Source organism: Empidonax traillii, unplaced genomic scaffold (assembly GCF_003031625.1).
Source record: "Empidonax traillii isolate 1590-97213 ecotype Southwest subspecies unplaced genomic scaffold, ASM303162v1 scaffold717:size860381, whole genome shotgun sequence".
Lineage (NCBI taxonomy): Eukaryota > Metazoa > Chordata > Aves > Passeriformes > Tyrannidae > Empidonax > Empidonax traillii.
In genome coordinates, this window is record NW_020955910.1 from 119,673 (window position 1) to 143,264 (window position 23,592).

The 23,592-nt window shown below is 58.2% G+C and overlaps 1 protein-coding gene across 2 annotated transcripts; it reads left to right on the plus strand.

The window, feature by feature from the left end:
• The first annotated feature begins 6,068 nt into the window (after nt 1-6,068).
• Nucleotides 6,069-23,090, plus strand: FAM83G (family with sequence similarity 83 member G). Of its 2 annotated transcripts, XM_027900264.1 has the most exons (6): nt 6,069-6,183; nt 6,500-7,360; nt 12,253-12,420; nt 15,979-16,103; nt 16,936-18,382; nt 21,890-23,090. In XM_027900264.1, exons 2-6 carry the CDS (start codon nt 6,866-6,868, stop codon nt 22,307-22,309), a joined length of 2,655 nt encoding a protein of 884 aa, XP_027756065.1. In that variant the 5' UTR covers nt 6,069-6,183; nt 6,500-6,865; the 3' UTR covers nt 22,310-23,090. The 2 variants fall into 2 exon arrangements, with proteins under 2 accessions (XP_027756065.1, XP_027756064.1); XM_027900263.1 differs by having other exon boundaries at nt 6,071-7,360.
• The last annotated feature ends 502 nt before the right edge of the window (nt 23,091-23,592 follow it).

Below are 23,592 nucleotides of genomic sequence, written 5' to 3' on the forward strand. Positions count from 1 at the left end.
AGAGGGTGCTAATTATGCCTGTGCTGGTTCCATTCCAGGAAGGTGAGCACTCGCCAGGCCCCTGCCCAGCCCCAGGGGGCTGCTAAATTGGACTCCCCCACGGGAAACACCAGGCAAAGGGCACTTTCACTATGAAAAGCCACCAGCTGCAGGTGTTGGGTGCTCTGGCCAGACTTGGTTTCAGTGTCCCCATGTCCAGTCAAGGCACCCAGCTGAGCACTGGGGACCTGGGCTGAGCTGCCCCGTGCTCAGCTGCCCTGGCCAGGCTGTGACAGAGGGGTGTGTTAGTCCCCAACATCACCCTGGCCTCACCCTTGCCCGAATCCCAGCCACACCCCACAGCATCTCCCTCATCCAAAGCCCAAGGCATTGGCCAGACCCCAGATTTTGGGCCCAAGCCTGGGCAGGACCCATCCCAAAAGCTGTCGTATTTATAGTTCAGCCCGGCTTATTAACAGCTTCACAGAATTTCCTACGTCTCCATCTGCTCATCTCGAAAAGCAGAAGTAGGAAAAAATAAGAGAAAAAAAAAAAATAAAAAAAAGAGAGAGAAAAAATGAAAGCAGCCCTGGCCAGACCTGCTGCCAGGTGCTGGGGAAAAGAGAACCAGCCTGAGAGTAAAATACACACCCTGATCCACTGGGTGGGAGAATTCATAGAGAGAAAATCAGAGGAGAAAAATTCATAGGAGAAAATCATAGAGTGGTGGAACCATTTGGCTGGGAAGGGACCTTAAAGCTCCTTTCATTCCCTCTCCCTGCCATGGGAAGGGACACTTCCCACTAGACCAGGTTGCTCCAAGCCCTGTCCAACCTCATCTTGATGCTGAAGGACTGTGGAAAAACACTGGAGCTGTGCCTGTGGCAGGAGCTGGGGGTGCCAGGTGCCCATGATGGGGATCTGGGCAGGGAATGGAGAGCAGCAGCTGGCACAGCCTGTTTGCAGGGCGCTGGGGGAATTTGGGAAGGACCGGCTGTTCCCACCACCACGCCACCGCCTGGGCACGGAGCACACATCAAACACCAGCAGGGATTTCCAGCCAGGCACCATGGCCCAGCAGGAGCTCCAACGCCCCGGTCCTGGAACTGGGAGCTCTTTCCGATCCCACAATCAAACCCCTTTCCTCCCTGTGCTGGAAGGGGGTTGGAAGGAGATGTGATCTATAAGGACCCTTCCAACCCAAAGCATTCTGTGATTCCACGATCCCCAGATGGGGCATCCCCACCCTGGTGGGTCCAGGAGGCGGTTGGGCCCCCCTGGCAGCTACTCAGGAATAACCCCAAGCTGCCCCGTCTCTATCTATGCTGGCAGGTAGGAAAACATCAAACTTGCAGCTTAAACAGCTGGGTTTTTTTCTCCTCTCCAAAGCGTTTATCGTTGTCTCTGTCCCCACGATCCGCAGCGTCCTGCTCGCGCTAATCACGCTAATGAAGCGCCGGGATCCACCGCAGCAGCGACTCCCGCCCCGGGCGAGCAAAGCCCTTTGCAAACACTCATTATCCATCCTCGGCGGAGCTGTCCTGCGTTGTCACACCCTTGTCACCGGCAGCGAAGCCAGTGCCAGGGAGGGGCGAGGCAGGCCCTGAAGAAAGAGCCCTTCTTCCCACGGGGGAGCACGCGAGACCACCGTTCCGCAGCATCGCTGCCCAGCCCCTTCCCAGCCTCCGGAGGTGGAGGATGCCCAGAAACAGCTGTTCCTGCAGCCGCTAGAGCAGCCAGCCCTCCCCGCAGCCCCAGCGCAGCCCAGCCAGAGCCCTGACCCAGATTCTCTCCCTGTTATTGTCTGCCCCGCGCCGGGGACGCTCCCGGCCCCGTGGCACCGTGCCGGGCATTCCCCAGCGCTGACTCCGCCGCCCCGAGCGCGGCACCGCGGGCGGGTTCCCGGGCTGCCCGCGGGCACCGCTCCATCCCACGGGAGATGCCGGGGCATGTGTGGGCAGCGCTGCCCTTCGCCACGCGGCCGAGTTCCCCCGTGTGCTCAGTGCGTGACCTCAGCCCCGGCTCCCCGGGGGGAACACGGGCTGGAGGCGACGGGGAGGGGCTTCACACCGGCCAAACCGTCTGCTTTTCCAGGGCTTTCATACATAAAATAATCCAAAGGGCTTGTTTTCCTTGCATAAACCGGGCTGAGCACAGGCATTTTTCAGGCTGGACTGGCCCCACCAGTCTCCCCGAAACCCCCAGTCTCCTCGAAACCCCCGGTCAGTACCTGCCCACGGGGAGCAGCTCCCGCTCACCGGCCCCGCCGCAGCTTCCTCCAGATGTCCGTGGTGAAGAGGGTGCTGCTGCTGTTGGATATGGAGGTCAGGGATGACAGGAGCGCTGCCATCATCACCACCATCATCAGACCCCGCAGCCCTGGGCAGGAGAGGAAGTGTCAGGGAGTGGCTGAATTAAGAGAAACAACCCCAGGATAATGCCTAACCCTCTACAGGCACTCTCTGGGATCTCCTCTGGGGCAAGGATGGGGGTTGGGAACCCCCAGCTGCACCTCAGGATGCTGAGACCCTCCTGTGGCCCAGGATCACCCACATCCCCTGACCTGGCCTTTGGAGCCGCCCTCGGAGGGGCTGCATGGGCTGTCCATGCACAATCCCCCCCAGAGCATCCATGGGGTTCCCCCCAACACAAACCCCCCTAGACCATCCATGGGGTTCCCCCCAACACAAACCCACCCAGACCATCCATGGGGTCCCCCCAGCACCCAAGCCATGGCAGCAGCCCCAGGTGTGCAGCAGAGCCCGGTGGAGATGGGGTGACCCCCTCCCACCCACCTACCGCTGGGCATCAGCTCCACCACCAGCTTGGGACAGGCGATGCTGGAACAGCCCACGGCAGCTCCACAGACACGGGTGCACTCCTCGGGGTCCACGCAGGCCACAGAATCTGGGGGACAGAAGCAGGTGACAAGTTGAGACCCCTCACAGGGCAGGATCCAGCCCTGCACCCCCTCTCACCCACCCCCACTGTGGCCACGATGCCCAGACCTTTGCAGGGGGCTGGGTGGAGCAACAGGGAGCACATCCTGCGTGGAAATCCACCTCTGCCACCCCCACCTTATTCTCCCATCAGCTTCAACACAGCAGGATCCATCCCAGCAGCGTCCCCTCACGTCCTTCTGCCTGTACCCAGCACCACTTACATCTACCACCACATTAAATCCACTGACAGCTGCCCTGGGGGGACCTCCAGAGCCCCTGCAGGACCTGGGGCCACAGCCAGAGGTGTCAGAGCCCCAGGGCAGGCACTGCCCATCCTCACACACGGGGCCAGCTGGGTTCCTGCACCGCTGTGGCAATTTCCCGGGCATGGACACGCCTGGCACCGCGCCAGGACCATACACGCCCAATTATTTCTATGGCTCAACGAGCGCTGAACCCTTTTTTCTTTTTCTTTTTTTTTTTTTTTTTAATTGTTATGCTCATAAAATATTGAAATAGATGGAAATTAATGTCAGGCATAAATATGGATGGGCAGCCTGGCCCTCCTCCGGTCCACACCCGCCCTCCCAGGAGCACGGGGACGAGCACGGGGTGATCCCTGTGACAACAGGGAGCATCGTCCTGGTTCTCCCACGTGGTGACCCCCAGCCCAAGCAGGGGGCAGCCCTCACCCCTGGTTCGCCTGAAACACCAGCTGGGGCTTTCCAAAAAGGAGTGTGGGGTGCACACACAGTGTGGGCAGACCACAGGCAATGCTCAGCACATCCCTGGGATGTCAAAAAATCCCAGCCTGGGCCGCCCTTCCCCAAGGTGAGAGCCAGCGCCGGGGCTCCGGTGACTCTGTCCCCCAGCAGCTGTGAGTAAAGCTGCCATCACCACTCCCTGCCTCATTTTCCCCTCTAAACCACCACGTTGTGCTCGGCTCCATGCAAATGGTTGCTGGCTGGAGGGTGGAAGATGCTCCAGAGGGCAAGGCAGTGTCTGTGTGTTATATTCCAGCCGAAACGCCCATCCCAGGGCTCAGCTCAGCCGTGGAACCCCTCAGTGGGACCCTGGAGAGTGTGGGAAGAGGGAGCCAAGTCCAATGGAGCAGCCAGAGCCTCAGGCCAGGAGCAGAGCCCAGTGCTGGACCCCACTGCCTCTTTTGGGCCCTCTGCTAGAGATGGAAAATTAATGAGGAGCTCGTAATGACGGTTTCCATCTGCAGCCGGGAGGAGCTGGCGCAGGAGAGGGGCTGTGTCTGCAGCAGGTGCTGCCTGTCCGGCTGGATCAGCCCAGGGATGCCTGGAATGGTGGGGACCGACCTGCTCAGCCACAGCAACCTGTCCCTGCAAACAGGGGCGGAATTCGGGTGCTGAATTCACCGCGTGGGGCAAAGACTCCCAGGTGAAGAAGCCCCCGGGAACCGGGGACGGGGGATCCTGGTGTGCTTGCCCCATCCAGGGATCAGGTGATGCTCCAGCTCAGGAGCTCTGCCATCCCAATCCGCCCCCACCAGCTGGCTCCGGGAGCCAGCGCATCCCACGATGGATGGGATGCAGCACTTACACCACAGGCAATAAATCATTAGCGCACACACCCCGCAAAAGAGCCCGTAAATCTCCTGGCACAATAAAAACAGCTGGAGCAGGTGGCAGTGGCTGAGGTGGGGACAACCACAGCACGCTCCAGCCATGCCACACACACACACCCACGCTCCATGCACCGATCCAGGGCATCTCCCAAGCTACCCAAGGGGGGACAACAACCAGAATGAGGTCCTGAAGCCCTCTGTGGGTGCTGGCTCAGTGCTTGGCTTTGTCACATTTACCGTCCCCTGCTCGTCAGGGCTGGAATTTCACCTAAAACACCCAGTTTTGGCTCCGGCACCCTCAGTCTCTGCTGCACCACTCAGTGGCCAGGCCACGGCATGGAGGTGACATCCCACCACTGGGAAACCCCTGAGGGGTCAGCACGGCCTTTCCATAAATTCATCAGGTCCACCTGAAACACCTCCTGAGCTGATGATATTCAGTGGGAGCCAAATGCTTAATCCCCCCCCACACACACACACTGCAGATGTGGCACTTGGGGACGTGGTTTAGTGCTGGACCTGGCAGTGCTGGGCTGTGCTTGATGATCTTGGAGGGCTTCCCCAACCTAAGTGATTCCACAACCCCAACAAACAGCTGTCACATCCCTGCGTCCCCCACCCCCTGCAGGGGACAAACCAGGGCTGGGCACAACCCCACGCACAACTCGTCAGTGTGGGACGAGCAGGGCCACCGTGCCTGCAGAGAAGGAGCACTTTGATGGCCGAGCAGCTGGGCAGACGGGTGGCTTCGCCTCGGGAGCCTGACTCAAGCGGGGCCCTCATTTACCTGGCTGCAGATCCAGCTGAGCTGCACCAAGGCGAGGGAGGGAGCGAGACACAGCCCATGGCACTTTCCTTTTTTTTTTTTTTGCATTGGCGCAAGAATCTGACCCCGATTCCTGAAATTCATCTCCATCTGAGCTTCCAGGAGAAAGGTCCACGTTTCTGGCTTGTGAGGCACCAGCTGGGGGAATCCAGGGTGGGGTTTTTTTGTCCATCTCCCAGTTCTGAGTGAAATCTGCCGTAGCGAGGTCTGGTGACGTGACCGTATCCATGTCCCTGCTGCAAACCTTGTAGAGGAAGAGACTGGACAGGACAGAACAGAGTAGAATATTTTCAGTTGGAAGAGCCCTCCAATGATCTGGTCCCACTGCCTGACCAACTCAGGGCTGATAAAAAAATTAAGGGCATTGTCCAAATGCCTCTTAAACACTGACAGGTTTGGGGCATTGGCCACCTCTCCAGGAAGCCTGTTCCAGGACCGAACCACCCTCTCCCTAAAGAAACGCTTCCTAATATCCTGTCTAAATCTGCCTTGGTGCAGCTCCGACCCGGTGCTGCCCCCTGGGACCCACCTGGGCTCGGAGCTCCCACGCCAGCACAGGAGGGGTTAACCACAGGACAGAGCTGTTTTCCTGGAAAATATTGACTTACCAGCTGGCACACCGGGAGAGGGAGGGATTTCAGGGGAGAGACGCGCGGCCTTTTTTTTTTTTTTTTTTAAGACAAACACCTAAAGCCCTCCCCAACCTCCCACCACCCTCTGGAGCCCACACGCTCCGGGGGGAAGGGGGCTCCCAGGCCGGGTCCCAGGCGTTGAGGACACATCGGCCGAAAGAGTTAATCGGGGCAGGGCAGGGAATGTGTGAAGGCAACATGTGACTGCAGGTGGGGCAGGGCGGAGGGATGAATCACTCTTTTCCTTTTCCTCTTTTCACTTCTTGCTGTTACCTGTCCGGCCCCGGCAGTGCGCGCTGGCAGGAGCCCCGAGCCACCGACCTGCCAAGCCAGGGCGATGCACAGGAGGCTGACGGGGAGCGTTCGCCGCCGCGGGATCCACGGGCTGACCCGCTGCTCCAGGGGGGATAACCAGGGACGGCGACTCGGCCGAGAAATCCTGCCTCTCGCTGCCCTTCACTGAGCCACTTTCCATTTCTTTTTAACGCTTTTTATTTCGTCTGCTGTGTTATCGCTGTCTTGGGAGAGCGGAGAATGAGGAGAGCGTGGACTGGGAGGTGAAGGATCTTCCTGGTGGTGCTCACACACCTGGGGCTGTCTCTGCCCCCGTCACACAGCCCCGGCCGTGGGAAGCTCCGTGTTTATCTTGCCTGGAGCCCTCTCACCCAGCGGAGCCGGGAGCGAGCCAGAAACCAAATCCTCCTCCCCGGCAGAGAAGAGCTCCGGCGTGGCAGGAGCCGTTGGAAGAGGGAGTGGTGCCTTTCCCGAGCTGCCCGTCGAGCGAAGGGAATTGTGTGTTTAAAGACTGGAGAATAATTAATTCCTTATTTATTGCCGACATCCGGCGCTCGCTGGGGGCACAGAGCTCCCCCGGCAGAGGCTCGCGGTCACCATGGCTTTCTCCCAGGTGCAGTGCCTGGACGACAGCCACGTCAACTGGAGGTCCAGCGAGTCCAAGCCCGAGTTCTTCTACAGCGAGGAGCAGCGCCTGGCCCTGGAGGCGCTGGCCTCTCGCGGCCGAGACGCCTTCTACGAGGTCCTGAAGAGGGAGAACATCAGGGACTTCCTCTCCGAGCTGGAGCTCAAGAAGATCCTGGACACGCTGGAGACGTACGACCCCGGCTCCGAGTACATCCCGCGCCACGGCGGCAGCGCGGGGGGCAGCGAAGGGGATGGCAACAGCCAGGGGGACGAGCAGGACGTGGCTCCTTCCCTGGAGTACTGGCCCCAGAGGTCCGACCGCTCCATCCCGCAGCTGGACCTGGGCTGGCCCGAGACCATCGCCTACCGCGGGGTCACCCGCGCCACCGTCTACATGCAGCCGCCCATCGAGGGGCAGGCGCACATCAAGGAGGTGGTGAGGAAGATGATCTGCCAGGCTCAGAAGGTGAGGTGCGCCGCGGGCACGGGGCAGGACGTGCCCCAGGGCATCCTGCTGGAGGTCCTGCCCTGCCAGGCCGTGCCCGTCCTGCGGGAAGCCGTGCCCAAGCAAAGGCAGCGCGGGCACGCGTTCGGGTTTCTCCGTGGAGCCGCTATTTGGGGATCAGGTCTCGCTGAGGATGCTGCTCGCCTGGTCCAGCTCTCCCTGCGAGCAACACAACCCTTCCCATGGTCCATGCAGGCGTGTTGTTAATCCCAGGGGCTGTGGAGAAAACCACTGTGGAGAAAAATGGGTTGAGCTGCTGTCCCAGGCACCCCACAATTGCTGTTCGCAGTGTGACAGCGCATGGCAGCACGCAGGGACCTGGGGTCACAATCTGGCTGTTTGGCACATGACCCAAGGGTCATGGCCTGGCCTCTGTCCATGTGTCCACTGTCTGTCCAGCCCACGGCCCCAAGACCCAGTGCAGCCCTGGGGCGATACAGCCAAAGCCTCTGGCCTGGCACTGACACACACAAGGGTCAAGTTTTACCCAAGAGAGCTGTGCTGCTCCAAGCTGGCCTCATCCTGGCTTCCAGAGGAAAACGATGAGCTGGTGAGCAGGACAAGGCTGGGCAGATGCTGAAGGGGTTTGGGTTGAGACTTGTCCTCCCTGTGTCATCCAGCCAAGGAGCAGGGAGTGGGGCTGCGTGAGCAACGGGGTCAGGCTGGTGTCAAAGGGCAGGAGGACCATGGAAGGAGGGAGATGATGGCATGTGTTGAAGGCTGGTGGTGGCAGGCAGAAGTTGTTGGTATTTCCCAGTGATCCAGTCCCAGCTGGGAAGTGCAGGAGGGGTCAGGACCTGCTGGTTTCTCGGTGCTTTGAAGCTCTTTGAGTTCTGTGCGTCCAATACCGTGAGAGCTTCAAAGAAGGAGTATCCCAACCCAGGGGATGCTTCAGCAGGAAAACAGGGAGACACTGCCAGGGTGGCTATGGAGCAGAGAGAGACAGGTTGGGATGCATCAGGTCCACCTGGCTTCTCCAGGAACAGGGCTGGGGTTTGCAGATCCTGGCAGGAGAGAGGGAAACCTGGTGACATGCAGACATCAGAGCTTCTCCAGGGCCACGGGACCAGAGGTCTGAGCATGAAGAGCCCCAGCTCAGGCAGGAAAATTAATCTCCCAACACATCCAAGGCATCCAGCTCACAGGAAAGGCTGATGGGGGTGTGGGCAGGAGCCATCTCTGGCTGCTGTCACCTCACAAAAGTCAAAGGGACCTGTCCTTACCTGTGACATTTTCCCCGCCAAAGCGCTTTGCAGTGAGGGCAAAGGGAAGGCGGGGCTGGAGGATGGGAGAGCCATCCCACAACAAATAATGTCTCATCCCCGGGTCTTCCCAGCTGCCTCTGACTCGGCCTTGCTGCTCCCGCCTGGCTTTGCCTACTCACCGCTTCCCACCTGCCCCCACGCCAGCAGCACCTCCTGAGTCATCCCACGGTGGCTGAGTCAGGCAGCTGCTCATCCCCACCTCCCCTGGCAGCCTCTCCAAGCCACAGGGCCGTGGTTGATGCTGCTGTGATCATCACCAGCAGCTGGATGCCCCCTGAGCAGCAGAGCTGCCTCCTGGTCCGGGTGGTCCCTGCTGGTGGGATGAGGCGGGGTGACACCACTGGGTGAGCGCTTCATCCTGCAGGCTCTGGGGATGGCAGGAGTTGTGGGATCTGGCAGGAGGGTTCTTCCACTGCAGCTGAATGTGCTGTCACACTTCGGAGCCTGGGGGACCATTTGTGGGTGCTCCTAAGGGTGGGGGACACTGGGATAGACCACCCTCTTCTGCGCCTGCTGATTTTAGCCAAGGCTTAAGGTCTTCATGGCAGCTCAGAGGTGAAAGAGTTCGGCTGAGGAAGCTGAGAGTGGACAGAGGGACTGTCCTGCTGATGTCACACAGGGCTGGCCATACGCTCTGTCCTCCCTGGGGAGATCCCTGCCGAATTGTCCCATTCCCACCAGACACCAGCAGTGCTCTTCATCCACCAGCAAAGGGGCACAGACCTGAGAGAGGTTCACTGTTACATCCCAGAGGATGACCCTTGCTCCAGGCATTGTCCCAGATCCTTGGTCTGAAATGCTCCCAGGTGCTGAACCCCAAACCCCACTGCAGGAGTTGCTGTCCCGTGGCCAAAAGAGCAAAGTCCCCTGACAGGCCCCAGCCAAGGAAAGTTCAGATCCCACGTGAGAGCTGCTGGTGCTGGGAAGGTCCTGCAGGCAGAGCTGGGGTGAGGAAGCAGAGAGCTGGCACAGGGGGCTGTTCTGAGGGTGCAGATGGACCCTGTTGCTTGCAGGGATGAGACCAAACACAGCTGAGTTCAGAGCCTCGAATCCAGGCGTGCCGGGCAGGGAGATGCAAATGATCCTCTCTTCTTTCTGGGAATAAAGGGGAGAGAAGAGAGGCAGGATCCTGTGGCCACATCCCTGCTCTCCCTGAAAGTCCCCATCTTTGTGGTAAACAAAGAGAGGTGGTCAGGGATGTGGTGCACCCACCAGGCTTCACCCTGCAGACCTTCACCAGGTCCTGCCATGGCACAGCCATCTCTTCCTCACTGCGGATCCCCTCGGTCTGCAGAGCTCACAGGATGGACATCAGGAAGAATTTCTTCATGGAAAAGGTTGTCAGGCATTGGAAGGGGCTGCCCAGGGAGGTTTGGAGTCCCCATCCCTGGAGGAGTCCAAGGAAGGACTGGCCATGGCGCTCAGTGCTCTGGGCTGGGGGACAAGGTGGGCATCAGGCACAGGGTGGACTCGATGATCTTTTCCAACCTCAAATGATTCTATGATGGGCAGGAAGGCAGATTTCCCTCCTCTTCTCTAAATTTTGGCTCTGTCTGACCAGTAACCAGAGCAGGCTGAAAACACTGACCTTGGCCCAAAGCCACTGGAGGGAGCAGCGACTCTGACCTCCTCTCTGCACTTGAGGTTCCAGGTTGGGATTGTGGTGATATAATTACCCTGAGCAACTTCCAGTGAAGGTTGAGAGGCCCTATTAATTACTGTTTACAAAACTCTTCCTCCATTCCTGGATGAAAGGGTCGACAGGGGAGAGCAATTATTAATGTTACTTGTCCCACCTCTCCTCCATCCCAACACGCTTCCTCTAATTGTGTCTTGGTGCCTGCCTAATTTATTAAATGCCCACGTGGTGTGCCCCAAAACTCATTATCTGATGATTCAGAGTGAGCCAATAAAGAGCTGCGACTTCCTCTATAAAACATGATCCTGCAGTGCTCATCAAAGCTGCTCCAAAGGATCCCAACAGCACTTACCTGGTGTCCGGGGGGATGCTGTGCTCACCACTCCTCGTGGGTTTGGGACCTGCACATCTGCTGTATCCAGTGGATCCTGGCAGCTCCTGGGACCCCGGGAAGAAAAGCATCACCCTCGTGGGCACTGGTAGCATCCAGCTGTGGATTTGGGGCTGATTTCCTCTGCACCTTCCGTACGGATGGGGAAGGGATGGCAAAGCTTCCTGGGATGCCTTTGGCAAGGGGGTTTTGGGAAAGGAGAGGTCCTTGCAAGGAGCACTGCCCTGGTAGAGGTGACAGGGACAAGGGTGCCAAGCTCTCTTCCCACAGCTGGATGGCACAGACAGTCCCACTCCCCGAGCTGGAACACAAATAGCACAGAGGATGTCGCTGCTCCGGAGCAGACAGAGCTCCATCCCCCGCAGATTAACCCCATGCCTGGGTTTGGCAAACCATCTGTCACCAACCCCACCTTGAGGATAAATGGGAATTCAGTTAAAATCGAGTGGCAGAGCCATAAAGTCCTCCCTTGGCACTTCCCAAAACACTTTTGTGTGGCCAGGGCTGGGGAGGCCAGGGCAGCACCAGAGACAGCAGGGCTGGGGCTCCACACACAGCCTCGCTCCTCACCCCATTGCCTGCAGAAAAGGAAGAGCCAGCAATGTCATAATGCACGATCCTCTGCTTAATTAAAGCTCCCCAGCTTGTCCTGTGGCACAAACCTAATTAAAAGGCAGCTTGGTGCTTTGAGAGCTCCAGACTGGACGTGTTTGAATGTTCAAGTGCCCAGCACCATCCCCATCCCTTCCTTCCCGAGGGAGGAGTATCCCGGGGTCTCCCCGTGTCACCTCCCACTCCCACGCTGGTGTCCTCCCCAGCTCAGCCTCGTGCCACTGCCAGCAGAGCCCTCCTGGAAGAGCAAAGGGCTGGGAGCACCCATCTTCCCAAGCCAGGGCACCTTCCAGGAACAGCCACGGGCAGTGCCACCTCCAGGAAGTCCAAATCCCGGGAGAGAGGAGGGATGTTGTGCAGCTGGAGCAGCACCCCAGGCTGGGCAGTGAGACCACCCCACACAACGTGCCCCTGGACAGACAGACCCATCATTTAATGGTTGGACTCGATGATCCCAGAGGTCTTTTTCAACCCTGGTGATTCTGTGACCATTAAATCAGAGGTCCCCCCTTCTGGTGCTCCCTGCAATGCCGACAGCAAGGGGACAGCAAACTTCTCAGCCAGAAACTGGACTCTGAAATTTGTGGAGCTCGTGACAGGCAGGAAAGTCGGATTCTCCCTCAGCAACCAATTTTTCCTGAGTATATTATGCTGTGGGCCACCACTGGAATCACAGGATCATTACGGGTGGAAAAAACATCTGAGACCATCGAGCCCAGCCACTGACCCAGCACTGCCATGTTCACCACTGAACTGTGCCCCAAGTGCCACATCTGCACATTTTGTGGAGATCAAACCTCCCACAGTGACGGCAAAGGAATGGGACTGGGGGCTGGCTGGAGCTGGGAGATGACATTGCCTTGCCTCTCACAAAACAAGCACCGACCATACCTTGTGCTGTCCCCGGCCCTGCTGCCCAGACTCATCTCTCCTCTCCCCTCTCCAGGTCATCGCGGTGGTCATGGATATGTTCACTGACGTAGACATCTTCAAGGACCTCCTGGATGCAGGATTCAAGAGGAAAGTGGGGGTCTACATCATTTTGGATGAGACCAACGTGAAGCACTTCCTGCAGATGTGCGAGCGAGCCCACATGCACGCCGGGCACCTAAAGGTGAGGATGGGCCGAGGAGTCCGAGCTGGGAAACCTCTCCAATGCAGGGAGATAGCCAGTTATCAGCTCTGCTCCCTCCTGTCTTGGGGAATCACAGCACCCGAACTTTGGACAGTGCCAGATGAGTTGAGTCCATTTCTCCTGTAGCCAAAGCTGAAGGTGATGCCCTAATCCAGGAGCAGCAGGATAGAGGGGAATGGATGAGAGACAGGGACGTGGATTTCCACCCAGCAAAGCTCAGTGCAGAAATCCCAGGGGACTGCTGGTGCCCAGCCCAGTGCTGGAACTGGGGCAGAGGGATGTTTGGGGCGATGCAGCCCCACGAGAGCGGGCACAAGTCACACGGGGCACTGCAAAGCTCACGGCAAACCTGCGAGCTCAGCATCTCCTGGGGAACAAGCTGTCGAGAGGGAAGGAGCAGCAGATGCCGTGCCAGGGCCGGATCTGTGCCATTGGCAGCCCCACTCCTGCTGCTGCCCCAGGGGCGGGACCGGCAGGAGCAACCGCCGGCCGGTTCTCTCGCTGTCGGGCTCTCCCGCAAGCCAGAGGCTGGAATTAAAAAACTCGATTTTCCCCTTTTCCGGAGCCTCCGCCCCTGCACAGGGCCGGGAGCAGAGCAGGGAGGCACCCACGCTGCCTGCGGCCCCGGCAGCTGCCGAGGGTGCCCTCAGTGCTCCCGTCCGTGCAGGGCAGCACACACTGGTGGGACTCACCTGCCCACACACACCGTGCTCACCAGCCCTGGGGTGCTGGTGGATGCACGTGGAACAGCTGCTGTGCATAAATCCTGTGTAAAACCAGGGAAGGCAAAGCAGAAGGGGGGATGTCTGGCAGCGCAAGGGTCGGTCTCCAGCTCGAAGCGTCCTGAACCCAAGGGGCCAGGTTGGATGTGGCTTGGAGCAATTTGGTGTAGTAGGAAGTGTCCCTGCCCACGGCAGGGAGCTGGGATGAGATGAGCTTTAAGGCTTCTTCCAACCCAAACCGTTCAGGGATTCCAGGATTCTCCTTACACATCCCTGCGCGTGCAGGGGGTGCAGAGAAAAATCACCTATCGGGGTGTTGCTGCAAAGGCAGATGAAGATAAAGGGGCAGAGGAGAGGATGGGGGGGTGTATCAGCCTCAGGAGCAGCACCCAGAGTGAGGACCCTCACTCCAGCCCCAGGACACAGAGTTCCAGGCTTTCCTCTGGGCACAGCACCCCCCTTGCCAGCATCAGCTGCAAACAGGGCGCAGCAGCCCAGCAGTTTGGCTCGGGGCCTGCAGACACCCCCCTCTCCAGCCCTGAGTCGCTCGGCCTCGCCCGCTGCTTGGCAGAAAAGTGATGTTTCTGCTCCTGACGTCAGCGGGCCGTGTGCCGGCTGCCAAATGGCTGCGGGGAAGGCCCGTGCCTGGGCAGGCTCGCCAGGTTTGCTCACGGTGAGGGTGAACCCCCGGCCGAGCAGGAACACGCAGGAACCCTCACACCTGGCTGGAGTGAGGTGGGACACGCCGGGGCTCAGGGACCCCCACGTGGGGAGCTGAGAGCACAGGGCCGGCCAAACCTCCCCATGCCCGCCAGCCCGGCTTGAAAGCTTTTCCCTGCGCCCAAACTCCCTGCAGAGCCCGGCATCCCGCAGGCTGCCACCGCTCCGAGACCAGAAAAGCCAGCGCTGACGCACTCCGGTGTTTTCCTGCATTAGCAGCCCGGTGGCAGGACTGGAAAAGCAGGAGAACATCTGCAGAGCTCGGCAAATGTCTGGAAGTCGGGATTTGCCACACGTTGCAGCCGGTTTGCTGGCACAGGAGGCGGCCAGGAAAGTAGGGCAGGGTCTGGGAGATGATAACGAAACATCCCTCGTTATCTCGGGGCCTTTGCTTGGCAATTAGTGACTGGCTTGGGCAAGGAGGTCGCTTCGTTGAGCAAGGGCGAGTGCCTGGGGAGTGATTCACCCAGGCCATCCCGCCTGGCACTCACCCTGGCACAGAGATACACCAGGAGCTGGGAGGAAAGGGGGCTGGCACCAGGGAGGGTCGATCCCTGGGGGTTACCTGAGAAAAGCCCACCCAGGCAGCTCCCTGAGTTTGGGCAAAGCATCAGCTCCAAGAGGGAGGGATCAGCACCCAAGGCTGGCGATGCACAGAGAGCAAAGCCTTTTGGGGTGCAAGTTTATGCACCCTGGGCACAACCAGTCTCAGGAGCACCACGTGTAGGGATAACACAGGACAGGGATAAGAATTCCTAGCCCAGCCTGCTTTCCAGCCAGCCTCCAGCACCACCAGTGCTGCTGCACACCCACAGAAATCGGGATGCTCAGCGCTCACATCCCTCCAGACACACCAGGCAAAAAGGCAAAAACGTTAAGAAAAAAACCAAATGCAACCCAAAACCCCACAAACTTCTCTGCTGAGTGTGTGAATCTTCCCTGGAAACACGACCAGAAAAGCCTTTGCTTTCACATCGTGCTAAAATCAATGCTGAATCACTGTCCCTCCTGCCAGGCATGGGGGAGTGGGAGAGCCCCTGGGCTGTTCCTGATTGTGGTCTACAGGCAGAGAGAAGAGCCCAGGGAAGCAGATGAGAAAAAGCCAGAGGAGGGGAGGACAAATATTTCTGGTGCTTTTCTTTATTAAAAAAAAAAAAAAAAAAAAAAAAAAAAAAAAAAAAAAAAAAAAAAAAAAAAAAAAAAAAAAAAAAAAAAAAAAAAAAAAAAAAAAAAAAAAAAAAAAAAAAAAAAAAAAACAGCAAAAACAAAAACAAAACGAAAAGCACACAATAAATCAGCCATAGAGGGCATGACCCAGTGATGACACTGAGCCTCTAGCAATGACCAACATCCCGGCTGGAACAGGAGGAATGCAGGTGCTTTCATAAGAAAATATTTGCTCCCCACCCAAGGGAGCCCATTTGCTGTGGGAGATGCTGTCTGGTAACTGTGGAATGTGGCAGTGCCCTCCACAGAGACGCTGGAGCCAGAAGCCAGACTGGAGATAGAGAAGTATTTTGACAGAGCCAGGGCTGCCCCCTCCGTCCCTGGGCTCCCCTCCACAGGGACCTCCTCCCACATCACCGAGTTTCACTTCCTGGGGGTGAAAAGATGCTGACCCACTGCCTTTTTTTCCCCCCACTCACCCCTAAAACCAGGACTAAGCACTCAGATTCGGGGAGCACAGGAAAGGGAATGTAAAGCCCCTGCACTTCTCCCGCTGGGGAGGAGGAGTGGGATCTCCTGTCCCGGGCTGGCATTTGCACAGATCACAGGGGATGGAGAGTGCTTGGCAGCACCAGCACGCACTGCTCACCCGTGGACACAGGCAGCACGGAATTCAGGAGGTGGAAAACACGGCCCAGCACGTGGGCAAAGCAGGAAATTCTCCAGGCCGAGTCCAGAGTTCACCGTGGGGGCTGCGGGCGAGTTATTTTATCTCCCCGTCGCTGTGGCCTCCTCTGAGCCGGCCCGTGAAGAGTGTTCTGCTCCTTGGAGGGGCTGTGGAGCACCCAGGGGGGAGTTGATGGAGGGGTGGACGATGCTCTCAGAGCTGCCCTTTGCTCCCGCTCACGGCCCTGCCTTTGCTCTGCAGAACCTGCGCGTCCGCAGCACGGGGGGCACAGAGTTCTTCACGCGCTCGGCCACCAAGTTCAAAGGGGCTTTGGCCCAGAAGTTCATGTTCGTGGACGGGGACAGAGCCATGTGTGGATCCTACAGGTAATCAGCAGCCTCCTCCTGCCCTTTTTTCCCCGCCCCACGGAGGTGTTGGTCAAAGGATTGTCACAAACCCACATGGCCTAAACCCTCGTCCCCGCCCAGCACGGCCCCAGGACCCCATCCCAGACTTGCTCCCCTGCTCCTAAAGTGGGAGACGACTTTGCAAGGAGATTTGGAACGGGCCCCAAGGAGTCCCCAGCACCTCCCTAAACCAACAGGTCGAGGACACCTGTCATTCTCAGAGGTGGTGGGACACACCAGTTGTTTCTGCCACTGGATGCAGCGAGCACAAGGAAGGACCAAAGCACCAAACCACACCACAGCCAGTCCCAACTCTCACACAAACCTCAGCTTTTCCAGTTAAACATTTCCTACCCGAAGTATTTTCCATTTTGTCCAAAAGAAAACTTACTTTGGTAGAAACAGATCACCCCCAGTCAGCTTCTCAGCTCTAAAAGATAAGTTTTATAAACACGGAGCTGTAACATTTCCTACTTTCTGGCCACAACAAATAACACATCCATTTATGAGTTGCTTTTCTTAACTAACCCAAGCTGAGAAAGGAAAAGCAGCCAACACTGAAGTGAGAGACTGACCTACTGCAAATACCTTTTACTTCAAGTCCACTGCGGTCAAAGCTTCAGCCCTTCACTCTAATTTGTGATGAGGGCTATTTCATCAATCCTGTTATTATTATTATTAATGTTTACAGTGAGATCATGTCCCTGCTGGCACCATCAACCCCCCCCCCCCAAGGGAATGCCAGGGTTGGGGAGAGGAGAGCTATTTACCAGAGAGTGCTCAGAGAGTTTCCAACGTGTTTCTGTTCCAGCTTCACCTGGTCTGCGGCCAGGACGGACCGAAACGTCATCACAGTCCTCTCAGGCCAAGTGGTGGAGGCGTTTGACAAGCAGTTCCAGGAGCTCTACCTCATGTCCAAGGGGGTGAGCCTCAAGTCCATCTCCATGGGTGAAGAGCCCGAACCCGAGCCCGTAAAGCTGCCCTCGGTCGTGCCGGTGACGCCCGCCAATGCCGTGGTGAAGAAGCTGATAAACCCTAAATACGCCCTGGTGAAGGCCAAGAGCGCTGACCAGATCAGCAAGACTTCGTCTGAGAACCAGGACAAAAACCAGAAGGCAGACAACAAAGCCAAAGCCGTGCCCGAGGGCCAGGGGGGCGACCGGCATGGGGACGTGGCAGACCTCTCCCCGCTCATCCACCCCGGCCTCCTGAACCTGGAGAAAGCCAACATGTTTGACTACCTGCCCACCTGGGTGGAGCCTGACCCCGAGCCCGGGAGCGAAGTCTTGGGCTACATCAACATTATTGACCCCAAGATCAAGAACGTGAAGCTCTCGCAGATGAACCGCATCAAAGTCTGCGACGTCTCGCAGGCCAGCGCCCAGCACCGGCAGATGCTGAAGAACAGGGAGATGGAGGCCAAGAAAAACTCGGACCACGAGCCACCTCTGCTGCCCCCCTGCCAAAGACAGATCCCACAGCCCCCCAGGGAAGCCCCTGCAGCCCCCATTACCAGCTACATAGAAGGCACCAGCTGGACAACGAATCCAGCAGGAACATTTGCCTCTTCACCGCTGGGCCACCACTTGAAGCCACAGAAGGAGACACTGGAGGCCATCAAACCACCGGTTCCAAAGCCGAGGACCGTCCCCGTTGGTGTCCTCGTGACCAAAGTCGTTACAACCTGCGACAGCAGCACTGCCCTGGAGGGTGACACGCAGCCACCCCTGGCCGACCACACGGGTGTGAAGAAGGAGCGGGAGGAGAAACCCAACGGAGCTTCCACGGAGACCTGCCACCTCCAGCCAGACCGGCCCGTGGCAGGGCCACAGGAGGACAAAGGGCCTCCCTGCTCCCACAACGGGCTGGGAGAAGAGGAGGAGGAGGAGGAAGAGGAGTACATCACTCTCAGTGACCAGGAGAGCTACTCCAGCAGCTCTGCCGACCACAGCTACCGCCGCTCCAACGCCTCCTCCATCTCGGACGAGTACTTCGAGGTGAGGGATCGCTACGGGCCGCTCCGGAGAACCAACTCGGACGTCACCCACAACGGGGAGATCCTTCCCGTGCAGAGGAAGCTCAGTGACCCCCACATCAGCCGGGGCACCTTCATCAGCCCCCTGGGCAGCCTCCCGTCCCTGAAGCAGGTCCGCCTGGAGGACGTGGTGAAGAGGAGGAGCAGCACCGTGGAGATCAGGCGCATGCTGCCCCGCGGCATCCTGGACGGCAACAGCTCCTACCCCAGCGGTGCCACCCAGGTAGGACTTTTTGCTACGACCTTGTGTTTCTCCACCCTGCAAAGGCTGCAAACCCAGAGGCGACCCGGCCAGCTGAGCCCAGGCGTGGCGTCATCCCGAGCTTTGGTGTCAGGTCCCGGATGCCAAGATCAGGGCTTCCCATACATGTGCCACCCTACACGTGGCAAGGGTAGGAGTTACCCAAGACGTGCTCCTGGTTGGGAAGGTGGTGGCCATGCCACAGGTTTTGGTGTCTAGCGATGGGAACAGCCAGTAAAGAGGAGGTTTTTGGGAATTAAAGGCTATCCCACAGCACTGGGGATGGGGATGGAGCCGAGCAGCTCCGGGCACAGCTGTACAGATGTGCCTGGACACGCTGAGCTCCATCCACAGCACCATGCCCAGCCAGGGACAGACTGTGCGTGCAGGCGTGTCCTTCTCAGGCTTGTTTTCCAGCACCCTGCCAGGGCGATTAGCATCAAAGCAAAAGCGCTCGGACACATAATTAGGCAGAGCAAGACAGCGGAGAAACAGGGACGGCAACCTCTGTGGGCGAGTGCCACAGTCAGCAGCTTTGTGGCTGATCCGCCGGTGACGCCAGGCCCTGTCACCGCACGGGTGCTGCAATTCCACGGGGTGCGCTCCAGAATCCCACTGCTGGGGCACAGGGTGCACACCAGCATCCCCACCAGGGCCGGAGCATCGCCCTCTCCAGGCAGGGGGATCACAGGGGCAACCCCTGTTTCCCCCCAAGCGCTGCAGCCTCTTGCACCACTGCCAGGCATTTCGGCTTCTCAAGGCTCCCCACCTGCTGTTTTTGGGGCATTCAAACCCCCAGGGCTCAATCAGCAGCTGAAGTCACTGAAACTGCCTGAGGGTACCCTGGCTGAGCATCTAATCTGTATTTACAGGGAATTAAATTTACTATCCCAGAGTCCACTTGCTCCTGCCTTCCCAGCCAGTGGCAGGGAGCTCAGAGCTTTAATCCTCACACATCAAATACCCCCTGGTCCTGCAGGGCAAGGAGCACAGAGCCCTTTGATGCTGTGACCCAGGTCCCAGGTGCCACCCTGCTCGGGGTGGCCGGGTACGCTGGTGTTCCTGCAGGAACTTGTTCTGGCCCTTTGATGAGAGGCAGATAATTAACACAGCATTAGGGTTAGGAAAGCCAGCGCTCAGCTGCTGGAGATGTGCAGGGAAGGGTTTCTCCCATGTGCAAAAACAGTAAAGCAACCCTTGACTAGCCTGAATCCAAGAGGAATCACCATAAACCCCCACAAACATCTTTTTCTGGGGTCCACATTTGGACCCCAGGTGGGGTCCAACAGGTGGGGGTTCACTCAGGGCAAACATCACGTTTTGCATTCCATGGAGAACATGGCACCCAAGTTCTCCCTGGAACACCACCTTCCCTAAATACACAACCCCATTCCCACCTGGATGCACAGCAGGCTCAAGGAGGGCACTGGGGACACCCATGTCTTCTCCTGTCCCTCTCCCACCTGCAGAGCCCCCAGGTCTGTGCAGGGCAGAGGTTTCCAGACAAGCCCCCTCCCATTCATCCCTTAGCAACAGGGAAAATCCCCATCCCATCAGCTCCACAGCTGCCTGGGGGGCCCTTACCTGGGTACAGGACCCTGCTGATCATCCCTGGCATGATGATGACAAGCAGGGGCAGCATCTTCAGGTAGCTGGCCAGGACAGAGCCAGCCTTGGCATGACTCAGGCTCTTGGCAGAGAGCGAGCGCTGGACGATGACCTGTGGAGGGTCAGGCAGGAGGGATGAGCAGCACCAACACCTGTTCCACAGTGGCCTCCTCCTTGCCAAACTGCATCCCAAATGTTGGAGCCACTGGGCACAGGGCCCAAGCGCAGCTCCCAAGTGCAGCATAGATGTGTTCCCAACCCACAGTGGGGTTTCTCTCCAGACCAGTGACGGGCTGTTGTTACGCCACAGCACCACAAAAGCCCAGTGCAACCCCAGCAGCACGTCCTCCTGACAGTATCAACCATTCCTCACCACTATCCTCCCCACTCTTGCCCCTTCTATTCAATCTTTTCCCCAAAGAGAGCCCACAATGACAAGGAAACCGAGTCCAGCCTCCTCCTCCCACAACTCCGCTGCTCAGACCATCGCACCTCAAAGCCCTGGCCAAGCCATATCCATCCACAACACAACCAGCCCTGGGGTTCTGAGGCAATCCCTTCTGAATAGGCAACGTCTGTAGGAAATGCTGATTTAGAAGAGCTCAGGGTCTCCCCAAAGGCTCACAGAGAATTCTCAGCACCCAGCAGGATTCAGCCACTCCTGAGCAAGCACTGGCTTATTTTCACCCTGGATGGGAGGGATGGGGTACCAAATCCTAGGGCGGGATATTTGGGGAAGCCATGGTTTGTTTAACTTCTTTCCAAGAGCCAGAGCATGTCAGGAGCTGCAGGACCCACCACCCAAGTTCAGGCATTATGTGCACAACATCAGGTACATGATGAGCTCAGAGGGGGAGCAGCTAAATCACCCTTAGCCCTTCCCACCTGAAGCCATCTCAGACCTTAACACTGAATTTAAGCGTCTAATAAAATCAATCCAGAACCACCTAAGGTAAACTGCTTTAACACAGCCCTCATGGCCAACACAGGAAGTTTCTGCTCCAGGACCAAAGAGGCCTTTGGGATACTGGGACTAAGTGGCTGAACCCCGAGCTGATGCCAGCAGCTCGGTGGAGATGTGGCACCCAGCAGCACAGCAAGAGGGCCATGGCAGAGGCTGGGCACGTTGGCACAGCCAGCTCTGCAGCCTCCTGGCCCCAGCTGGTCCTGCCATCAGCACCTGCACTCCCCAGATCCCATCTCGCCTGGTGCATCTGCAGTCACACCTCCCGGTCGCGGTGCAGGCACACCCAAAGAGGAGATAACTATCTGGTGACCACAGCCGCGTGTTATGGCCTTACCCAGTCCAGAACTGAGATTAGTGGTGCTCAGACCTGATCCAAACGTGTGTCTCAACCCAGCTAATCAGAGCCACCCCCGCAGTGCTGTTGCAGCTCACTGTTTGTCTCCTCATCCCACCTCCTCTCCCAGCCCTCCATCCTTTCATCTGATCTTGGCAGTCACCTAATCCCGCAGCTCGGGCCTGGATGACTGGATGCTCCCTGTGCCTGATATGAGGGCTTAGGCGATTAAGGCGGGTGCTGAGGCTGCTGCTGGAGAGAAGGTGTTGAGGTGCCTTATCCTGGATCTCCAGGCAGCAGGCACTTGGCTCGGGACAGCCTCCAGGCTGCTTGGGAAGTGGCTGCTGAAGCACTGCGTGTGCAGGGCTGTGTGTTACCACAGTAAGAAATCAGAGCAGCAGCCACGGTTAAGACTTGAGGTAGTTTTGAGCTGATGAGAAGACTTTGGGAAAGGGAGTACACTAAGTGTCGCGGGGATTTGTCCGTGAGGACCAAGCCCATGCCACGGATGTGCCCTTGCAGGGAGCAGCATCCTCACGACAGCCACAGCTCACCTCTCCCTCTGCTCTGTCCCACACAGGGGAAGTACATCTCTCGCTACCGACCCAGGACCCCCGTGGGCAGAGAGCAGGGCAAGGAGGTCTCCTGCTCCCCGACGCACGAGAAGCCCCTCGGGGCCACCAAGTACACAGTGGATGGAGCAGAACCCAAAAAGACCGTCGCAGGCAGCCAGCCCTACTGGCAGAGCAAACCCTTCTGCCCCAGCAAGCCCACGGCGCCCGGCCACCTCTCCCCCAGCAACCCCAGAGCGTCGGGCAAGCGCTTCCCCTCCCTGCCCGAGAGCCAGAAGGCGAGCGAGGAGATGAGGACGCCCCTGGGCATCCCGCTCTGCAAACTGTCCCAGTCCAAGCACCTCAAGAACAGGGTGGCGGGAGCGCCCGTTGCTACCATGGACTCCAAGAAGCAGCCCCCTGAGAGCACGGGCCAGCAGGAGCACTAGGGGCTGGGGAAGGTGGTCCCCACAGGGCGAGAGCGGTGGTGGAGCGTTGTTGCCTGGAGCCCAGGGGGGGCAGGGGGTTCTCGTTTACATTTACCTGGTGGGTGCACCGGTACCACGTGGCCGTGACGGACAGCCCGAAGGTCGTCCCGGTCCAGGGCGGGTCTCCAGAGAGCGGGTCTCGGAAGAGGTGCGTGGCGTCCGCTCTGGGCAGGTGGCAAGGTAGTGTTGGGAACGACCTTGGACGGCACCTCTTTTAGATAGGCCTCTTGCAGGCTGGGGTACCCTCCGACCTCGTTGAAAGCTGGAAAGCACCACGGGGGGAGGTGGTTAGAGCGGGGTAAAACCCAGCTGCCTGTGGGATCAGCTGGCAGAACGCTCACCAGCTCGCTAACCCACGAGTGCTGCCCAGACAGGGAGGGCTCGGCCCTGATCGTGTTTTCTTCTAGTTATTTAAGAGACTCTTCTATTACCATTTTGCACAGCAGGTCCCATTGCAGCCCACCCTCCCTTTGGAGGGTGACCCGAGTCCTGGGACAAAGTCTCCTCAAGGGACCCCACTCCTTTAACCTTGTACTGTAAAAGCAACCTGTTCATTAAAGCTCCCTGGTCTCAGGGCAGGGGAAACCTCTCCCAGGACTACTGAAATGCAAGATTAGGTGGCCTTTGACTCGGGAAACTGCAGCTCAAGGTGCCTTGGCACAAGTGTCCAGCCAAACATTTTGTACTCCCTCTGAGCATTTCCCCAGCGTCCCCCATGTGCCCCCACCCCCAAACCTCCAGAAACCAGTAAAAAAAAAAAAAAAAAAAAAAAAAAAAAAAAAAAAAGAAAAAGAACAAAAAAAGGAAAAAAAGAGACCCTTTTCGCTGCATTTTTCCTAGGAAGTGGGATCCAGGGTCTGAGCCTGAGCCTTGATGAGGAGTTTGTGCCATGAACAAGCCCTAGCAAGTGAGCCTCCGAGCCCTTGGCAGATGCTCCTCCTGCCTGCGGCCTCTGCCAACCAGCCCTGGGCTCTGCCCTGGCCCCCCACCACCTCCCTGCTCCTTGGGGGGGTGCACAGAATGAATGCAGCTCCCCCAGGACCTCCAGTGGGAGAATTTTGGAGCCAGAGGCGTCACTTTTCGGAGGAGGGTGGGAGGGGAGGCACCCGCCCTGCTCCCCCCGCACACCACGGCCACCCACACGGCTGCCTGGGGGAGACGGGCAGGGAGGGGCACTGGCACCCCCGTACCCACGGCAGCTGCTGGTGCTCGGGAGCACAGAGGAGGCTCCAGAGGTTTCTTGG

What these genes read in the sequence shown, in the direction of transcription:
- FAM83G (XM_027900264.1), top strand. Translation starts at nt 6,866, where the DNA reads ATGGCTTTCTCCCAGGTGCAGTGCCTGGACGACAGCCACGTCAACTGG. An exon ending in TGCACGCCGGGCACCTAAAG is followed by an intron (nt 12,421 to 15,978) that starts GTGAGGATGGGC and finishes TTTGCTCTGCAG; the next exon opens with AACCTGCGCGTCCGCAGCAC. An exon ending in ACCCCAGCGGTGCCACCCAG is followed by an intron (nt 18,383 to 21,889) that starts GTAGGACTTTTT and finishes TGTCCCACACAG; the next exon opens with GGGAAGTACATCTCTCGCTA.